This window comes from Dermacentor variabilis, chromosome 2 (assembly GCF_050947875.1).
Source record: "Dermacentor variabilis isolate Ectoservices chromosome 2, ASM5094787v1, whole genome shotgun sequence".
Taxonomy (NCBI): domain Eukaryota; kingdom Metazoa; phylum Arthropoda; class Arachnida; order Ixodida; family Ixodidae; genus Dermacentor; species Dermacentor variabilis.
In genome coordinates, this window is record NC_134569.1 from 49,531,554 (window position 1) to 49,548,565 (window position 17,012).

General features: G+C 46.1%; 1 protein-coding gene across 4 annotated transcripts in view; it reads left to right on the forward strand.

The window, feature by feature from the left end:
* The window catches only part of LOC142571809 (insulin-like growth factor 1 receptor), a 216,552-nt gene that overhangs the window by 189,751 nt on the left and 9,789 nt on the right, over positions 1 to 17,012 (forward strand). For all 4 annotated transcript variants that reach the window (XM_075680435.1, XM_075680437.1, XM_075680438.1 and 1 more), the window contains 3 exons: positions 2,013 to 2,145; positions 8,548 to 8,852; positions 9,633 to 9,767. In XM_075680435.1, coding sequence (XP_075536550.1) covers positions 2,013 to 2,145; positions 8,548 to 8,852; positions 9,633 to 9,767 — 573 coding nt within the window. The remainder of the gene's footprint in view (positions 1 to 2,012; positions 2,146 to 8,547; positions 8,853 to 9,632; positions 9,768 to 17,012) is intronic.

Consider the following 17,012-nt stretch of genomic DNA (forward strand, 5'->3'; position numbering starts at 1 on the left):
TTCCCAGAATATTTACTTCTGAAAAGCAGATTGCTTTTGCCCACCTGTGAATGCTTACTCCAACCGATACTTGACGAAACCGCTGCATACAATATTGCACCAGCTATCACGTCATTGCTTCACGTTATGGGCAAAACTGCAGCTTTCCTTTTTCTCTGAGCAGCAGCTCAAAAAATTTTGAGGTTGCTTAAGCTTCGCCTTTAGAGCGGAACAGATAGCATTCAAAGTTCCTCGATTGCTTCTCACGCTTCCTGGTAACTGCAACGTATGTAACCGTAATGTTTATTGGAAGACGCTTGCGGTGAACGCTATGCACGAAGGTGAGCTTTCTGGTAGAAACACGGCCTCTTGTGTGGACCGTGATGCGGCGGAGGCGAGCGCCGTGTGGAAGTGTTTCAAGGAAGCGGGCACGCCACTGCGTGGACTCCGGGACATTAACGCACCGGCTCGTGCAAATTGCAGATGCCGTTGGCAGTCTTCGAGTTGTAGAAATGCTGGAAAAGTGATTTGTTTGAGTTTTCATGTAACAGAATTATGTTTTCTCGTATATTCACATTACAATCTGAGAGCTGTCATGTCTGTAGGCTGTGTGCAAATCGTATGATTTTTCTACATATCTTAGCTTGATAAATGCAATTAGTTCAGTAAGTTCCTTGCGCCACATGGAGAGCCGGGGTGGTTCGAAAATCTCTTTGCCGAAACGATGTCCGACACCGACACCGGATTTTCTGCGATACGAGCTCCATAACACTATCGCATTAAAACCTTTATTGATTCCTTATGTGGTGTTTACCTACCGTATTTACACGATTGTAAGTCGACCAATTTTTTTAAAATTTGAAAATCTGAAGTGGGGGGTCGATTTACAATCGAAACCAAAACGTGGCATCACCAAGAAAGCGAGACCAACGGGAGCTACAACGTAGTTACAATTTTATGTTTGCTCTATGGCCCTACCCGTAGCTTTTCGCTATTTTCGTGTTTGTTCACTTTTCGGAAGGGTTTTTCAACATTTTTGAGAGTTTTACAGTGCACACAACACTCATGAGGGGGTGTCAATAGTTGATGGAAGCGCCGCTGTTCCATTCGCGGCGGCACCCTCAGAACGGCGGCACTTGCAGGGAGCATCGGTAGTTCATGGAAGAGCAGACACCGCTCGCGGGTTTCTCTTCGCCTGTTTGTTTGACACGTTCCACTTGACTGCCGGCTACGTGCTACTTCTATGCTTCCTCAGTCATCATGAGTGCTCCAGGCCCACTAATCATTCGGCACTCGTTCACAGCAGCGTTCAAGAGGGCTGCCATCCTTTATGCCGAAGAAACAAATCGCTGCGCAGCGGGCCACAAGTTCGATGTTTCTGAACGTGTAGTGCGAGAGTGGCGACTGCAGCGAAGCGAAATTTTCACCTGTGACGGCAAGTGAGGAATTTCCCACGTGCCGTAGTCTGGGCGCCTTCCGGAGCTGTAGGCTAAGCTTGCGGGGTACGTCGCTGAAGTGCGACATGGTCATGAAACAAGCCTGGATCTTCGCCTTTTAAGGACCTGCTCTGCCGTGAGTACAACGAGTGGCTGGCAGCAGAAGACTGCAAAATTACGCCAACCGGACCTGTCAAAAGAGCCTCCCTGACGGCTGCGTGTGGTTGGGTGCATTCGGCGTGGGCTGCTGTTCCACAAGATGTTGCGGTGCGGTCGTTTGCCAAATGTGAAATTTCGCGGGACGACGACGCGCTGTGGGATTAGTGAAGACGAGTAGTCCAGTGACCATGTCAGCTGCTAATAAATTTTCTTTATTGAACGCACCCTCGGGTGTGCTCTTCTCTTTTCTTTTTTTTCCTGTTGCACTATATTGTGGGGTTGACTTGCAATCCTGTAAATACGGTAAGTAAGGCATTTGATTCTAAATCAGCACAGCAAATAGCACTTTGTTCGCCTGCATTTTTCTGCCTTTATTGCCTCTGTAATGCAAACATTGCTTCAGTGTGCATAGTAATGCTTGTCTGTACCTGTTTTCAGGGCCTTCAGTTGTCAGCACGTCGTCAGACTGCTAGGCGTGGTGTCTAAAGACCAGCCTGTGTTTGTCATAATGGAACTCATGTCCCACGGTGACCTGAAGAGCTACCTACGTTCACACAGGCCAGACAATGATGTGAGTACTGTCTGTTACAATGGTTGCTGACTTGTGAAGAACCATGCTTTGCTGCTGCTAGTCATAGCAGCTGAACCATGCCAACGTTCAGGTGCTTTATGTTCCGAGCACGTTGCTTTATGTTCCGATGCTTTATGCACACGTTCCGAGCACATTTAGTGCTAGATGTGCTTCATCTCAAATGTGTTCCGGTCACACATGCTCTCCAAAATATTTGAACAGGCATTTATTAACACCTGTTACACATCCGTCAAAAGCATGATGCAGACATCTATGAGGGGATGTCTTTAGGATGTGCAAAGTACAGTCTAACCTTGATATGCAGTAAAAGCTTATTAATTCACAACTCATTAATTTGAAATTTCGGATAATTCGAAGTAGCTGCCCTGGTCCATCCAACAATGTATTGAAAGGAATATGTAACACATACTGTGAAGTCACACTGAAATCCACACCACCACTGATAATTCAAACTTTGCACCATCGTGGATGGGCAGAGTGCTAGTGCGCGGGAGCGCATTGACGACGCGGGCTCTTTCCATTTGCTCTTTCCTTATGTGGTCCTCTGAGGCGTGATTGGAGAAAGACACATTCGCACCTGGCCAGCTATGGCCAAAGCCTCTGTTGCAGGTCGCCTCTCTCTCTCTCTCTCTCTCTCTCTCTCTCTCTCTCTCTCTCTCTCTCTCTCTCTCTCTCTCTCTCTCTCTCTCTCTCTCTCTCTCTCTCAAGAACTTAAAAATAAGAACTTAGACGCGGCGCTGCCGTTTTTCTTTTTCTTTACATTTTTACATATTTCTGTTACATCTTGGAGGCTATGCTCTTTCTTTACGAGGTGTTCTGCCTAGAAGCGGCACCAGGTAATCTCTGAAGCATTGTGGCTGTGACGTTTATTGGCGCTTGCAATACCAAAAAGCATAGCCTTTGAGATTCGTGGCCATTACACATATCCTAGCATCGCTGGGATACGTGTATGGCCACTGCCTGTACAATAGGAGAACTCGGCGGCGTGCAGCCGGTGCAGCTATGAAAGTACAACAGAGAGCAACATCGCAACAGGTTGTGGTGCATTTCACGAGTGCATTTTAGAGCGTAGCTCTTGTTCCTGTGGCGCAAAGGCACGTTTATAGCCCAACGTTTCCGGCGCGCAACGCTTGCGCTGTGCCAGCCAAAATGCCAGCCGAAATGCCGTCTCCTCTAGACTTCGACGCGCGTGCCGTTGGCTGCTCTCTTCAGAGCATGTGCAGAACGATCCCCAATCTGTGTGCCGCTTTGATGACTGAACGGTTGTCTGCGACCTTCAGCTAAGCGGCGTCGGCACTTCTTTTCTCTGCACCATGCATTGTGGGGTGACGCAGTCAGCGCGACAAACACACGGATGAAGCGACATCCACCTTCACGTCGAGCACGTCGGACCATGTTGGCTGCATCTAGTTACATTGGCTGCACCAGTGCTTTGAACATAGACATCGTTCTCGCCAACGTGATGTAGCTAGTGCACACGCTTGCTCACGCTACGTCGGACTATATACGCGCCTTAACCGGGCGATTTCTCTGACTTTGATTCTAATTTTGTATGATTCGAATTTTCGTAGCATCCCCGTGGAATTGAAATTAACGAGCTTTTACCATAACAAACGCTGATATAATGTAATAAATAAAAAATTTCGTTGGCTTAGCTTTATTTGAATGAAGTAGAGGTAAACCTCAAAGTAACGAAGTCGTTAAAATCAGCATTTTGCTTTGTTATATTGAAATTCAACCTTTTATGCAAATCATTACAGTCGCCGATAAATTCTTATTACACGGAAGGGGCCGGAAAATTTTCCCAGTCATCGGGCAATCGGAAAAAGCAAATTCGAATGAGAAAAAAATTTATTTTGTTGAATTTGAGAATTGGCGATGAAAAATACGGTTTAAGGCCATGTCTATGAAATGTTCACATCAGTGGTATGAAGGGAAGCCAGCCATGCATTCGCGTCCACTAAGTCCCCGTGACTGATAGTGTCACCTGCAGAGGAACCACCCTATCGCGGAAAGCACCGGCAGTGGGGAGTCAATGTTTTGCCTGCCTCGCCTTCAACACATCTCCAGAACTCGACAATATGCAACCACCAGTACTAAATGCACTGGAAGAAAGCCAAGCTGACAGCCATGCGTAGCCACGGCTGCGCTAAGAAAGGAGACATGCAACAACCTGCCCCCAACTCCTTCCCCCTCCCCCGGATTTCCTCTGGTCCCCAAAGTAGTGAAATCAAATTAAATAAAAACGGGGGAACCCGTACCTGCTGAGAAGCAATAACAAGTTTAAAGCCTATGAAAACTAAAAAATTCACACGTTTGGGATGTCACCAGCATGGTCGTCAGCCCTTTCACCAGCGCTCTGAGGAACTGAAACTAGCAAAGCGGAGTAGATCTAGTAGTCATCGGCGAAAATTCGGTGTATGCATTTGCTGCACTTTCGTCTATCTGTAGCCACAACATGACAATTGTCTAGACATGGCCTGCAATTTCCGCTCTATCCTATGCCACTTTAATCGTCCACTGTTCGTGGTTAGCTGATCCTGTTAACACGTGTGAGGTGTCACTCTTACCACTGACAAAGCATGAAATATGCGAAAAGGAATAGCATAATAGGCGTTGCTAGAAAATCATGAGCATGGAACGTCTGCGCCAAGGGCAAGCACATGTGCGCTCAGCAACACGCATTGACAAACTTGTGCCGTATTTATAAATGATCACTTTCAAAAGATACTTTTGATTTTCATGGTATTTCACGTGACTAGCACCAGACGTGTCGACGGGTGGCAGCATTTCCGCATAGTGGTAAGATAGCATGTTCGGCACTGTGCCAAGAATCACGTCGCTTGTAGACACCAACAAGTCTTGCACTAGTCATATGAAAGATGCCATGCTTGGCAGAGTGCCAAGAAGGCCGTCGCTTGCAGATGCCAATGAGTCTTGCGCTAGTCTTGTGCCCTATGGTCAGATACAACTTAAGTCTGCAGTGAAGCCCCGCCCTCACCCTCATAACCACTAGCCACTGTTCCTCCGCGAGGCTGCAAATAGTTTGTACTTAAAACGTTCCCTGTTACCTAAATAAGGAGGTAACCACAAAAATAAGATTGTAAGCACGTAATTGTATACGTTTTCACTCGTCCATTATAGTGGAACGGTGAAAGCCTATTTCTTTATTGAACTGAAATAAAATGCTTGCTTCGCTGCAACTACTTTACTTTCAAGTTTCACTTCAGTTGGCATTGAAGTTTCGTGAGTAAAACAGGCTCAACAGTGAAGTGAATTGTACCGTGGTCTTTTGAAGAGTGAAGTGCTCAGGCTCCATACACTTTGTCCATGTGTGGTGCACACCTCATCACTTCCGTCGATGGAAAGACTGTTCAAGAATGGCAGACGCTCCAGATGTATCAAGTACGACGCCATTTTGAAGACGTCACAGGATGATGACGGTGTTTGCATCTGTGGTTGGCTAGCTGGGTAACACAATGCCGCACAGTCTGTGTGCCTTGGTTGCCAACTGCTGTTTCTTTAGGTTGTATCCTACTGTAGTCACGTGACACTGAAGGTATCTCTGATAGAGACAATAGGAATTAGGGCACATCTTTTTTGGCCACTTGTGAAATAGTTTTTTTTTTTTTTTTTTTTTGCCGAATCAGGTATTTCGGACTCCCAATTATTTGGATGTTTTTGGGGCTCCCCGTGAAGTCTGACTTATCGGTCAGCGACTGTATCTAATCTGGTAGCAAAAATGTCAGATACAGTCGCTGACTGATTTTTCAGACCTGCACGATTCCTGTGGCACTGCCACCTACCCCCAGCTCCAATTTACGATGGCAGATTAAGAACGATAATTAAGAATGCCATACAGTGTATCAGGCATGAACCATGCGTGTGATGCCGCAAACATGGCAGCCATGAACACATTTGCCACCTTGTCAACTAGCATCAAACTGCAACTTTGGTTGCCGACTCCCAATGAAGTGGCCCAAGCAGTGTGGCCAGTGGAGTCATTGGTGATAAGCCATTGTGGGAAGCTAGCCGCCATCATGTTTGCACTCGCAAACCTTATCGGTGATCGAACGTGACACCAGATGTACGGGCTGGACTGACGGCCATGAGTATGGATCCATGTGTGGTCCCCTCCGTGTCCGAAAAGTGCGCCAGAGTTGTGCCCTATTTGGCCAGAGGCTTGGCCTGGATGGACCGTAGTTGGCAAACCAGTGTACCGATCCCATGAATAACACTTATTGCTTGGTTGTGATTACAAGCATATACATGCATATTAGCGTGAAAAAAAAATCACGGTCAGGTCTATCCAAAAGAAACACAAGCAGCGTGCCTCTGACAAGCCATCAAAAGGTCTCCAGTGGATTTTGATAACCCATCGATATCTTGCTGTGCCAATACGAAGCATGGGAACAACAATAAAATACATGTATGCACTCTGTACTTTGCAAAGGAGCTGCTTTCATGTCCAATGCAACTTTGTTATAATGAGGTTCAGGTGTACTATCTTTTTGTCATAGAACATAGTCTAGTGCATTAATGTGGATTTGTGTCCTTGTGCAGGAAAAGGCTGCAAGGTTGGTTTGTTAACTTCTTTCTTCAGAGCAAAGCAATTATTTAACAGTGAACAATAAGCTAGCGTTGGTGGTTATGTGACATCACCGGAAATGCACACAGGGAGCTGAAGATGGCGTTCCCACCTGGTCTTCACTCTTACCTCCTCTTTTGGCATACCATAAAATCGGAAAAGTGACCTGTTGGCTCTTTCTCAAAAGTGTAATCTTGCATTCTGTCTTGTTTTGACATTCTCTCAGCTCTGCACTTGGTTATACAACAATGTCGCAGCCAATTGGAAGCTATTGTTGACATAAGCGAGCTGGGGGTATGATAACGGGAACGCACGGAGCCTTGCACTAAGTCTCATTTTTGGAGCGGTTTTGACGAGTTGCTCATGTGCAGCCTTGAACACAGCCTCAAGTGCACAGAATGTGCCTCATAGCTTCCCTTCCAGTGCCGCATTATTGCTGGAATGCTATGCAGTTTAATTCGAATGATACAGATTCTCTCAGGAGGGGCTCAAAGAATGATATCACTCTAAAACATAGATATCCGAGAAATTAAGGGGGAATGTGGCAATGAAATGGCTGGCTTGAAAATTTCAGATTTTTTAATTAATTTTTTTTCCTCAACCCTAAGGTCTTCCTTTATGTCATGGTGAACTATTTGGATGAAATACACAGCTGAATGTGAAAATTGCATGCTTTTAGTGCATTGTCTTCAAAATGGGCATGAAAATTGGGCTTCTATAGGTGCCATTGCACTGCTGATCATGTGAGCGTGGCTTTCCACTGATGCAGTGCTACCATCTTGGTATCTCCATAAACACAAGAGATTGGATATTCCAGATAGCTGCAACGCCGTATTTCTCAACACAGAAATAAAAGTAGCAGCGAACATGAAAAGGGACAACTAGTGTTTCAATTCATTAATTGAGTCACGTGGTGTGCAAGGAGCACTCCTATTGGCTGGCATGAACTTGAATCACTGGTGCGCTTGTTTTGTGCACTTCACGTGTTCTGACGCTTGGTTATCTCAAGTTTCTTTCGTTGCTGGGTCCTAGTTGCTGCATGATGGTGATAACGACATGATTTGCACAAGATAATGGATTCCGTTTACTTTTCTTTGCGGTGGCGAAGGTACTTCGTATCGGCAATCTGATAGGTGCAAAGGTAGAAAAGTTTTGAGTTTTCATTGGGCGCCGAAGACGAAAGGAAGGCGTGGAATACAGATTTAAGGCTACCCATGGAAGTGAATGCCGCCTATCTTGCTGCCTCCGCAAAATCGGGCTGCATGTCATTTCCAGCTCGAGGTAAAGTTGCCAGGTGTTTGAAAACAGCTTACAAGTTGCATGTTACTGCATAAAGCAAAAGCTTTTCATGTCAAAGTAGAGAGATGTAGTTCGCCCTGGCAGCAGGAACTTGATTGGCATGGCAGCATAATTGTTTGTGTCATCCACTGTCATGTGAAAAGCACTTCACAACTTTAGAAAATCTAGCAAGTTGTAAGTCAATGGACTTGGGCCAGGACTTTTGAAAAATTCGTGTAATCCCGAAATTCGTGTCAGGTGTGAATCACATAAATTCTACTGTGCAAGCAGTGGCCAATACAGACTGGATTTACTAACACTAACAAACTTATTTATTCTTACTGAGCTTGAGGTTTTATAATGAGGAAGACAGGACGTGTGCTGATAATTATCTGTATAGATAGAAAGATTTATGCATGATGATGATACGTACAGATGAGAAAGGTGGACGTAAGATATTGCACTCACAATACTTCATTGCACCCCATTCCTCCTGCTATTATTTCACCTGACAGCCTAATGACGAGACCACACGACCACGAGGCACTCCTCCCACGCTCAAGCAGATCCTCCAGATGGCAGCCGAGATAGCCGATGGCATGGCGTACCTGACAGCGAACAAGTTTGTGCACCGGGATTTGGCTGCTCGCAACTGCATGGTGGCGGAGGACCTGACTGTCAAGATTGGAGACTTTGGCATGACACGAGACATCTACGAGACGGACTACTACAGAAAAGGGGGCAAGGGCCTGCTTCCTGTGCGCTGGATGGCTCCTGAATCGCTCAAGGACGGAATCTTCACCAGCCACTCGGATGTCTGGTTAGTGGCTTGTGCTGGTATTATCATGCAATGAAATGCATCATTTTAGGCCTGGCTAATACAAGTACTTTCATTTCTGCCATCTCTAGTTCGTGCTACATTGATGTAGTTTTGGTTCCTATGCTTAGCTATCAGTTCATGGCACATCTGGCATCCATATGTGTAGTGACATGACATCACACTGTTGAGTAATTCCACTTAGTGAGCGTTCTACTTTAAAATTTCCCTGTCCCGTTTCACTCCATGAATATAGTACCTGAAAGCTGTGTTTTATTCTTGCCTTGCTGATTCTGTTATTAGCCTTTCTGATAAGATTTGGTTTGCAACTTGCTAGAAGCCTTAACAACAGAGTGATGTCACCGCACTCATGATGTATGCGCTCCACTCCTTCTGGCATTACGATATGCCATTAGTCCTTGCTGCTTTACTGCTTTACATAGGCTGAAAGTTTTTTTAGCCGAATGCCGAGGTGCCAGTCACATTGTGGGTTTTGCAAGTGGAACAATCGAAGAGAGGGGTATCTTGGTGCAAGCGTGCCTCTTCAGCCTTACTTCTTATCTTTTTCCTGAATCTTCTTAGAATTTTGAACTTTTGACTTTCTGGAGTAAACTTATAATTTCCTATACAAACTTTTTCTAGCCATCATTTACGTTTGCCTGTTCTACAGTGGCAATGACTAACTCCTTTTTATTAATCCAAACACTTGGTAATTGAGAGGTTTTGAATATGTTATTACCAATGACTGCCTTTGACATCATTGGAATTCTCTGGTGCCTGCAGGTCGTACGGAGTAGTGCTGTGGGAAATGGCGACATTGGCCTCCCAGCCTTACCAAGGTTTGTCTAATGAGCAGGTTCTAAAGTATGTCATCAGCGGCGGCATCATGGAGAAGCCAGAAAACTGCCCTGAGAAACTGTAAGTGGGCTTATTCTTTTTTTTTTCTCTCCTTTTTTCACCCAGTGGTATCTTATTCTTGTTTGTGGCTTTGTCATATTTGTTGTACGTATAGGCCACACATTTTTTTCTCTCAATTTTGACTTGGCGTTGCCTTTACAGGGGACCAAACCTTTTGGTAAAAATTGTGCACACTCTGGATGCACCATTGCATCAGAGGTCAGCACGCAGCTTTTGCCATTTAATAGCGGCACGCAGAAGTATGCAGTGCGAAAAAATTCGCCAGTGTGCACGCCCGGCATCGGGGCACTGAACGCGACTGCTTCTCCGTTTGAATTTTTTAGAACAAATTTTGGGCTGCCAAGTTGAGGGGACCTTTACAAGGGTGCGGCCTTTACACGAGTCCATACAGTAGTTTGTTTGTTTGCTCATGCACTATTTAAAACAAATCGGCTGGGCATGATTTGACGTGCCTCACTCTTTGAAGGTATATTCCCGTGTGTTTCTTTTTTCTCTCTCTCACTGAACACTAAGCAAGGTTTGCATTGACAACTGAAGAAACATTTTGAAAATTGTTTGTTTGGTTTTTTGACTTCAAATTATATAGATGTTTGTAAACAGAACTAAAATGATGCTCATTTTGATTACTCCAGAAATGTAAAACATTGTTTGAGATGTCTTACAAAATTTTACACATTGGAAAAACAAGGAAGATGTATTTTATCCCCTCAGCCATGTTCATTGCAATCTGAAGAAAAAGTATAAACGAGACATCACTCCTTCCCTGACAAAAGGTAAATGGCACTGGCCTGCCGTGCTTGGCCCCACCATGACACGTACAAGGTCTGTCCGATTAGCCTGCACCACTGTGAACCAGTTCAAGGAGGGGCACGACAAGTTCAGACATTGTGGTGCAGCTCAACTTTGGCGGTGCAGGCACAGCACGACACTTGAAACGGGTACCGAGGTGAAGACACGGGTGCAGGTGTTACGTCTTGTCAGCCTCAAGTGCATCATTTGTGTCAGTTTGAGAGGTCTCAAACTGCAGGCATGGTTGGCTTCTGAAGTGTAAACACACCCTTCATTGCGCAGACACAGTGCACGCATGTAAGCAGGGTGTCAACAGCGCTTACGACTGCCTGCTGCGTCGTCTGTTACACTGCTGATTTGTGCCTGTATCATGTTGGCACCATCAGTAGGGAGGGTGTAGAAAAAATGGTTTCCAATCCACGCTGTGAATGTGGTTAGACAGTAAAGCTGTAAACAACAGCTACAATGGTTACTCATTGCGACTTAGGTTGAAGTTATCCACATGGTGACGTTCACATTCCCTTTACTTAATTATTAGCCTCACATGTTTTCATGGCCTGCAACTTGGCTTGCGCCGCTATTTCGTGCACCTACAAAGATTAGAACAGAGAGAAGTGAAATTCTACATACTTTGTATGCACGCTGCTCTTCAGGAGTCCTCAATATAGGTGGCCTTTTCATAGCACTGTCACAACACAAAGCAGTTGCTAGGTGGGTTCTTCTTTTACGTACGAAAGTGTAGTTATGGCACTCTCTGCTTCGTATTGTCACATCTGTGCATTACAAAACTAACTTTTTATTGGGCAAACTTGTGCCCACAAAAGCAAGTTACACTCAAAGCGCAGTGATAATGGCAAACATGGTCGGCAATCGGTGAAATCTGCTCGTCAGATCAAGCGTGTCAGCTTTTATACATGAGCCATCGAAGTTTCGAGAGAAATTGCTGGTGCCTGCGTGTCTTCCAGAAAGTACTACAGAATTCGCCTCACGTGTACATGCAAATCAGATTAAGCAAGGTTCAGTGACAACAGACAGCATATAGAACCATTGGTAATATTCCAGAAACTTCCTGATACATGCTGGCGCGTCCTGCGCTGAGCAATAACATCTGTCAGACAGTGAAACGTGGTCACCTGATGAAAGATAAACAAGCACACATGTCAATACACCCCTCTTAAAAGCATTGTCCCGATGCTGCCAACAAACACGAAAGTGAACAACAAAAACACAACGTAGTAAAGATAAAGCAAAATAACAAAGTTTGTCAGCCAGCGTAAAAGGACTTAAAATGCACCACGTGGACCACTTCACATCGTACACAGTGCCGCTGGGATTGCAAAATGCCATCTGGCATGACCTCATAGTCCAGGGGTGCCAGGGGCCAGAGGGTGGGGTGGGGGGGGGGGTCATATACGTCTGAAGACACCCCTCGTTCCGCCGGCTACACCGGGGGGATGGGGGGGGGGGGTGACAAGACCTATGGGCCCCAGGTGACAGACGACCTAGCTACGTCACTGCTTGTAGGGTCCGAAATAGCATCGCAGTTGTTTTTCACTAAGTCCCTGTCGATGTATCGGTGTCCAAACCCAGACACGGTCGCCGGGCTGGTATTCCACGTAGCTTCGTCAAAGATTGTAATGCTGGCTGTCAGTCCTCTGCTGTTTCTTGATGCGCAGGCGGGCGAGCTGTCGGGCTTCTTCAGCACGCTAGAGATAGGCAGCGACGTCAACATTTTCTTTGTCGGTGACGTCTAGCAGCATGTCGTCGAGAGTCGCCATTGGGTTCCTTCTGCAAACCAGCTTGAATGGCATGGTCTGTGTTGTTTTTTGCACTGCAGCGTTGTAAGCAAATGTGACAAATGGGAGCACGGCATCCCATGTCTTGTGTTTGATGTAAATGTTGATATTTTCTTTGTCGGTGACTTCTGGCGGCATGGCGTCGAGAGTCGGCGTCGGGTTCCTTCCGCAAACCAGCTTGAACGGCGAGGTCTGTGTTGTTTCTTGCACTGCCGCATTGTAAGCAAATGTGACAAACGGGAGCATGGCATCCCATGTCTTCTGTTTGTTGTCAACATACATAGCTAACATGTCGGTGATCGTCTTGTTCAGTTGTTCCATTAGGCCATTTGTCTGCGGGTGGTAGGCAGTGGTCCGCCGGTGATTTGTCTGGCTGTACTGCAGGATGGCTTGAGTAAGCTCAGCTGTAAAAGCCGCTCCTCTGTCAGTAATGAGGATTCTGGTGCACCATGTCGCAGCAGGATGTTCTCGACGAAAAATTTGGCTACTTCCACTGCACTACCTTTGGGCAGGGCTTTCGTTTCGGTGTAGTGGTCAGGTAGTTGGTGGCCACAATGATCCATTTGTTTCCAGATGCTGTCGTTGGAAAGGGTCCCAACCAATCCATCCCGATCTGCTGAAATGGTTGGCAAGGAAGCTCAGTCAGCTGTATTAATTCTGCCGCCTTGTTGGTGGCTTCTTTCATCGCTGGCAGTCTCGACATGTCTTTATGTAACGGGCGACATCAGCGGTCAGGTGCTGCCACTAGTACTTCTCTTGTATTCTTGTGAGTGTACAGGACAACCTGAGGTGCCCGGCTGTCTTATCATCGTGCAAGGCATGCAGGACTTCTGACCGGAGTGCTGCGGGCACAATGAGAAGGTAGATTATGCGGGCTGGTGAAAAGTTTTTCTTTACCATGACGTCTTTTCATAAGAAAAACGAAGGCAATCTGCACCTAAATACAGTTAAACCTCGCAATAACAAAAGCGGCGGGGAACACGAAGGAATTCGCTTTCGCGAGAATTTCATTGTTGCGAAATGAGACAGCACAGATAGGTAATGCGTCACAGAGCGTAACTTTACTGTCAAAATTCCGTTAGCTTAGTTTGGCAAGCTTGCTCGAGGATATAACACCACATTGCCAACAGTGCAAAGCGTGCCACATGCGTCTATCAGCAGTGGCAGCACTGCCGCGGAGCAGTATTCTCGGTGTATTGCTTTCCGAGATATGATCACTTTTGCGAGATCTTGTGTAACTCAGCATTGGACTCAGAGCAACAGTGCTCCACGCATGCAGCAGCATTTCTACAGTGCACGCTGTTGCCCATAGGCGGCAATGAGTCTGATGCCGAGTGTGAAAGCGATCTTATCTTGTATGCCCAAATGGCTGTCAATTGAAATTACAGCTTCTTCACACAAATCTACGTCCGGCGCCAAATCCGCACCCTATGCCTATCAGGTGGCACTAGAACCAGCGTTCTTGAAGCAAGGAATGCGTATTCCCAGACTATTGCTCAATCACGGCCCGATGCGTTGCGCGCCATGCTCTGACTGCCATCTCAAGCGCCATTAACGATTCCACGTTGGTGGGACGGAGATTTCCTTGTTCCTGCTGCATTTTTCTTGCCGAGGCGCACATTACGCACTGCACTAGGTGTGCAAAAACCGTCGCCACATGTCGGCAGCAACGTGCTGCCGCTTCAAATGGGTGATCAACAAACAAGATGGCAGCCACGACATGTTTCTGGCACGATCGCTTCCGTTGCTTGGAAATGATGGCGCCCACGTAAGTGTTGTGTGGGGATATTTTATGCAATTTTAATGCAAAGCAATCGCATTTGAGCACATTTTGAAGCCTGCTAGCCTCGTGCGAGTAGGTAATGTGCAGGGTTACGTTCCGGCAAATTTCGTTGATGCATGATTTTAGTACAGCGACATTTTGTTGTCGAGAGGTACGAAATGCATTGAATCCTATGGGCATTCGCCGGGAATACGAAAATATTTCGTTGTCGCGAGAATTTCGTAGTTGTGGGATTTCATTATCACAGGATTTCGTTATTGCGAGTTTCGACTATACCCTCAGGACAAAGTCGCTCTTGCCTTGCAAGTACACAGCAAAGCTTCTGAGCTCCGGGTCCGCTTGCTGGTGCTCGGCAAAGTTATCTGCACTTAGTGTACCTAAAAAGGCATCCTCATGTTGGTCATCGTGTGATGGCAGGTCCATGGGTTTGCAAGACAGGCAGTTGGCATCAGAGTGTTCTCGTCCGGATTTGTAGATTACAGTGATGTCATATTCTTTCAGTCTGAGGTTCCACCGCACTAAGCACCATGTAGGCCCTTTAAATTCGCTAGCCAACACAACACGTGATGGTCGCTGATGACTTTGAACGGCCTGCCATATAGGTAAGGGTGGAATTTTGCTGTAGCCCAAATGATGATGAGGCATTCATTTTCGGTCGTAGCATAATTTCCTTCCGCTTTTGACAGCGACCGGCTAGCGTAAACTATAGCTTGTTCAAGTCCATCTCTCCTCTGGACTGGACACCGAGGCCTAGGCTACTGGTGTCATTGTGGATTTCTGTAACGGCATCCTTATGCCTGGTGCGCATTAAGAGAGTTTTCCCTATCGCCGATGCCTCTGTCGAAAGCTCAACTGCAATCTTCAGTGGGTTGCAGGTCAGTTCGGCGAAAAGTTCTTCCTTGTAACCCCGCATCAGGAAGCGGACTTTTTTCTCCTCTGACGTTTCCGGGTCAGCATGCCAGAAAATACGGGCCATCTCCTCCGTTAAGATCACGATAGCCTCATTGGGTAGCTTCACTCATGTTTCTAGTAGAGCTTAGGCTTGCTCCTTGCACACGGCACTTGTGAACGTCTGCAGGAAGCCGCTTCGGAACAGGTTCCATGTTGTTTAGGTGGCTTCTTAATTCTCGAACCACGTCCTGGCGACGCCTTGCTATGCAAAAAAGACATGGCGCAGCTTTTCGTCGCTGTTTCAGCTGTTAAATGTAGCTACTCTCTCATACGTCTCAAGCCAGCTTTTCGGGTCCTCGAATGTTGAACCACGGAATGTCGGTCGGCGGCTCCCTGGGCTGCTGCAGCACGATCAGTGTTGGCGACACTGGGGCGATCATTGTAGCTGCTGTCGTGGTCATGCACTTCCTGGTCTTCTCAGGCAAAAGTCCATGCTCCGGGGGCAGCCCTTGCAGCCTGCGGCTAGATCGCCGGTCCTTGCTGACGTTGGTGTTGTCTTCGTGGCTCGGGCTTGAATAACGGGCTTTGCAGGGGCATTTGGTGCATGAATGCACGAGCACCTCCACCAGATGTCACGTAGTAGGGATGGTGAATAATACAGTGGCAAATCTCTGAACGATGAAACTAACTTTTTATTGGGCGAACTTGTGCCCACAAAAGCAAGTTATACTCAAAGCACAGTGATAGCGGTGAACTTGATCGGCGACCATCGAAAACTGCTCAGCAGATGAAGTGCGTCGGCTTTTATACATGAGTCATCAAAAGTTCCAGAGAAATAACAGTTCAATAAAAGATAAACAGGTACACATGTCAGTATGCTACAGTCAAGCTGTCGTCACCGCGGCAGCTTGCGCAACGGTAATCTTTACCTGGAAATGTATACGGGGAGTGCTACGTGCTTCGTATTGCGTGTAGGCATAGGAGTGCCTTATTATCAATTATGTGGTTTAGGTGCTTGTTTTGAGCTTGTTCTTTATTGAAATGTATGCTGTACTGTATGTTGCATGCGTGATTCCAAAGAATGTATGCACTGTTCGCTTCACTTTGTTCAGTCCTTGTAGCCTCTGCATTACGGGGTTAGAGCCATTGCATTAGAGGGTATGAGTCATTGCTGATGATAGTTTTCTGTTGATGTTATACCATGAAGAAATCCCGGGATCCTAGCCGTATACAGCTTCACTGTAAAACCGTGAACCTATTCTGTGCCTTTCCTGCATCTTTTGAAACAAATGCCATGGTTCAGAGGTTGTCATTGCTGTATCACTAAAACGAATAGCAGGGTGCAGCACCTTGTGAACTGGTTCAGGTGGTGCACGTGATTTGAATAGACCTATGATGTCATGGTTGAGCAAAGTGACCGTATGTTTTATTTGCAGATTGGAGCTGCTCAAGCATGCTGTCTTTTAGAAGGCGATTATTGAATCTTCCATTCTGTTAATACTTGGCTGAGGAACTGTGTTTTGAAGGCCATTTCTAGAGAGTAACTTCCTGAATAATATGCATATCTATTTCCTTTGTATGCTCTGCTGATCTCTGTGGAACAATGTGTACAAAAGGGCTGAGGACACAGAACAAAGTTTATTGATAAAGCAAATGCACAATATGTGTGTGTGTGTGGAAGTTCCCATAATACCTTGTTAGCAGTGCGTACATGCACATTGATTGACTATATTGCCCTATATATATATGTATCATTTTTTAAAATGTAATATCAGGGTGTCTACCAACCGGGAAAACCGCGAATTCTCAGGGAACTTGAATAGTCTAGAAAAACTCAGGGCAAACTCAGGGAATTTGTGTTTTTATCATGGAAAATTAGCTGTAACTATATTGAAACAGAACGAAAGTCGTGGTAATGCTGGCTCCAGTAACAGAGGAATCGCAACAAATCGTCGTTGACGCCATGTCATCGGCACGAGGTATTGC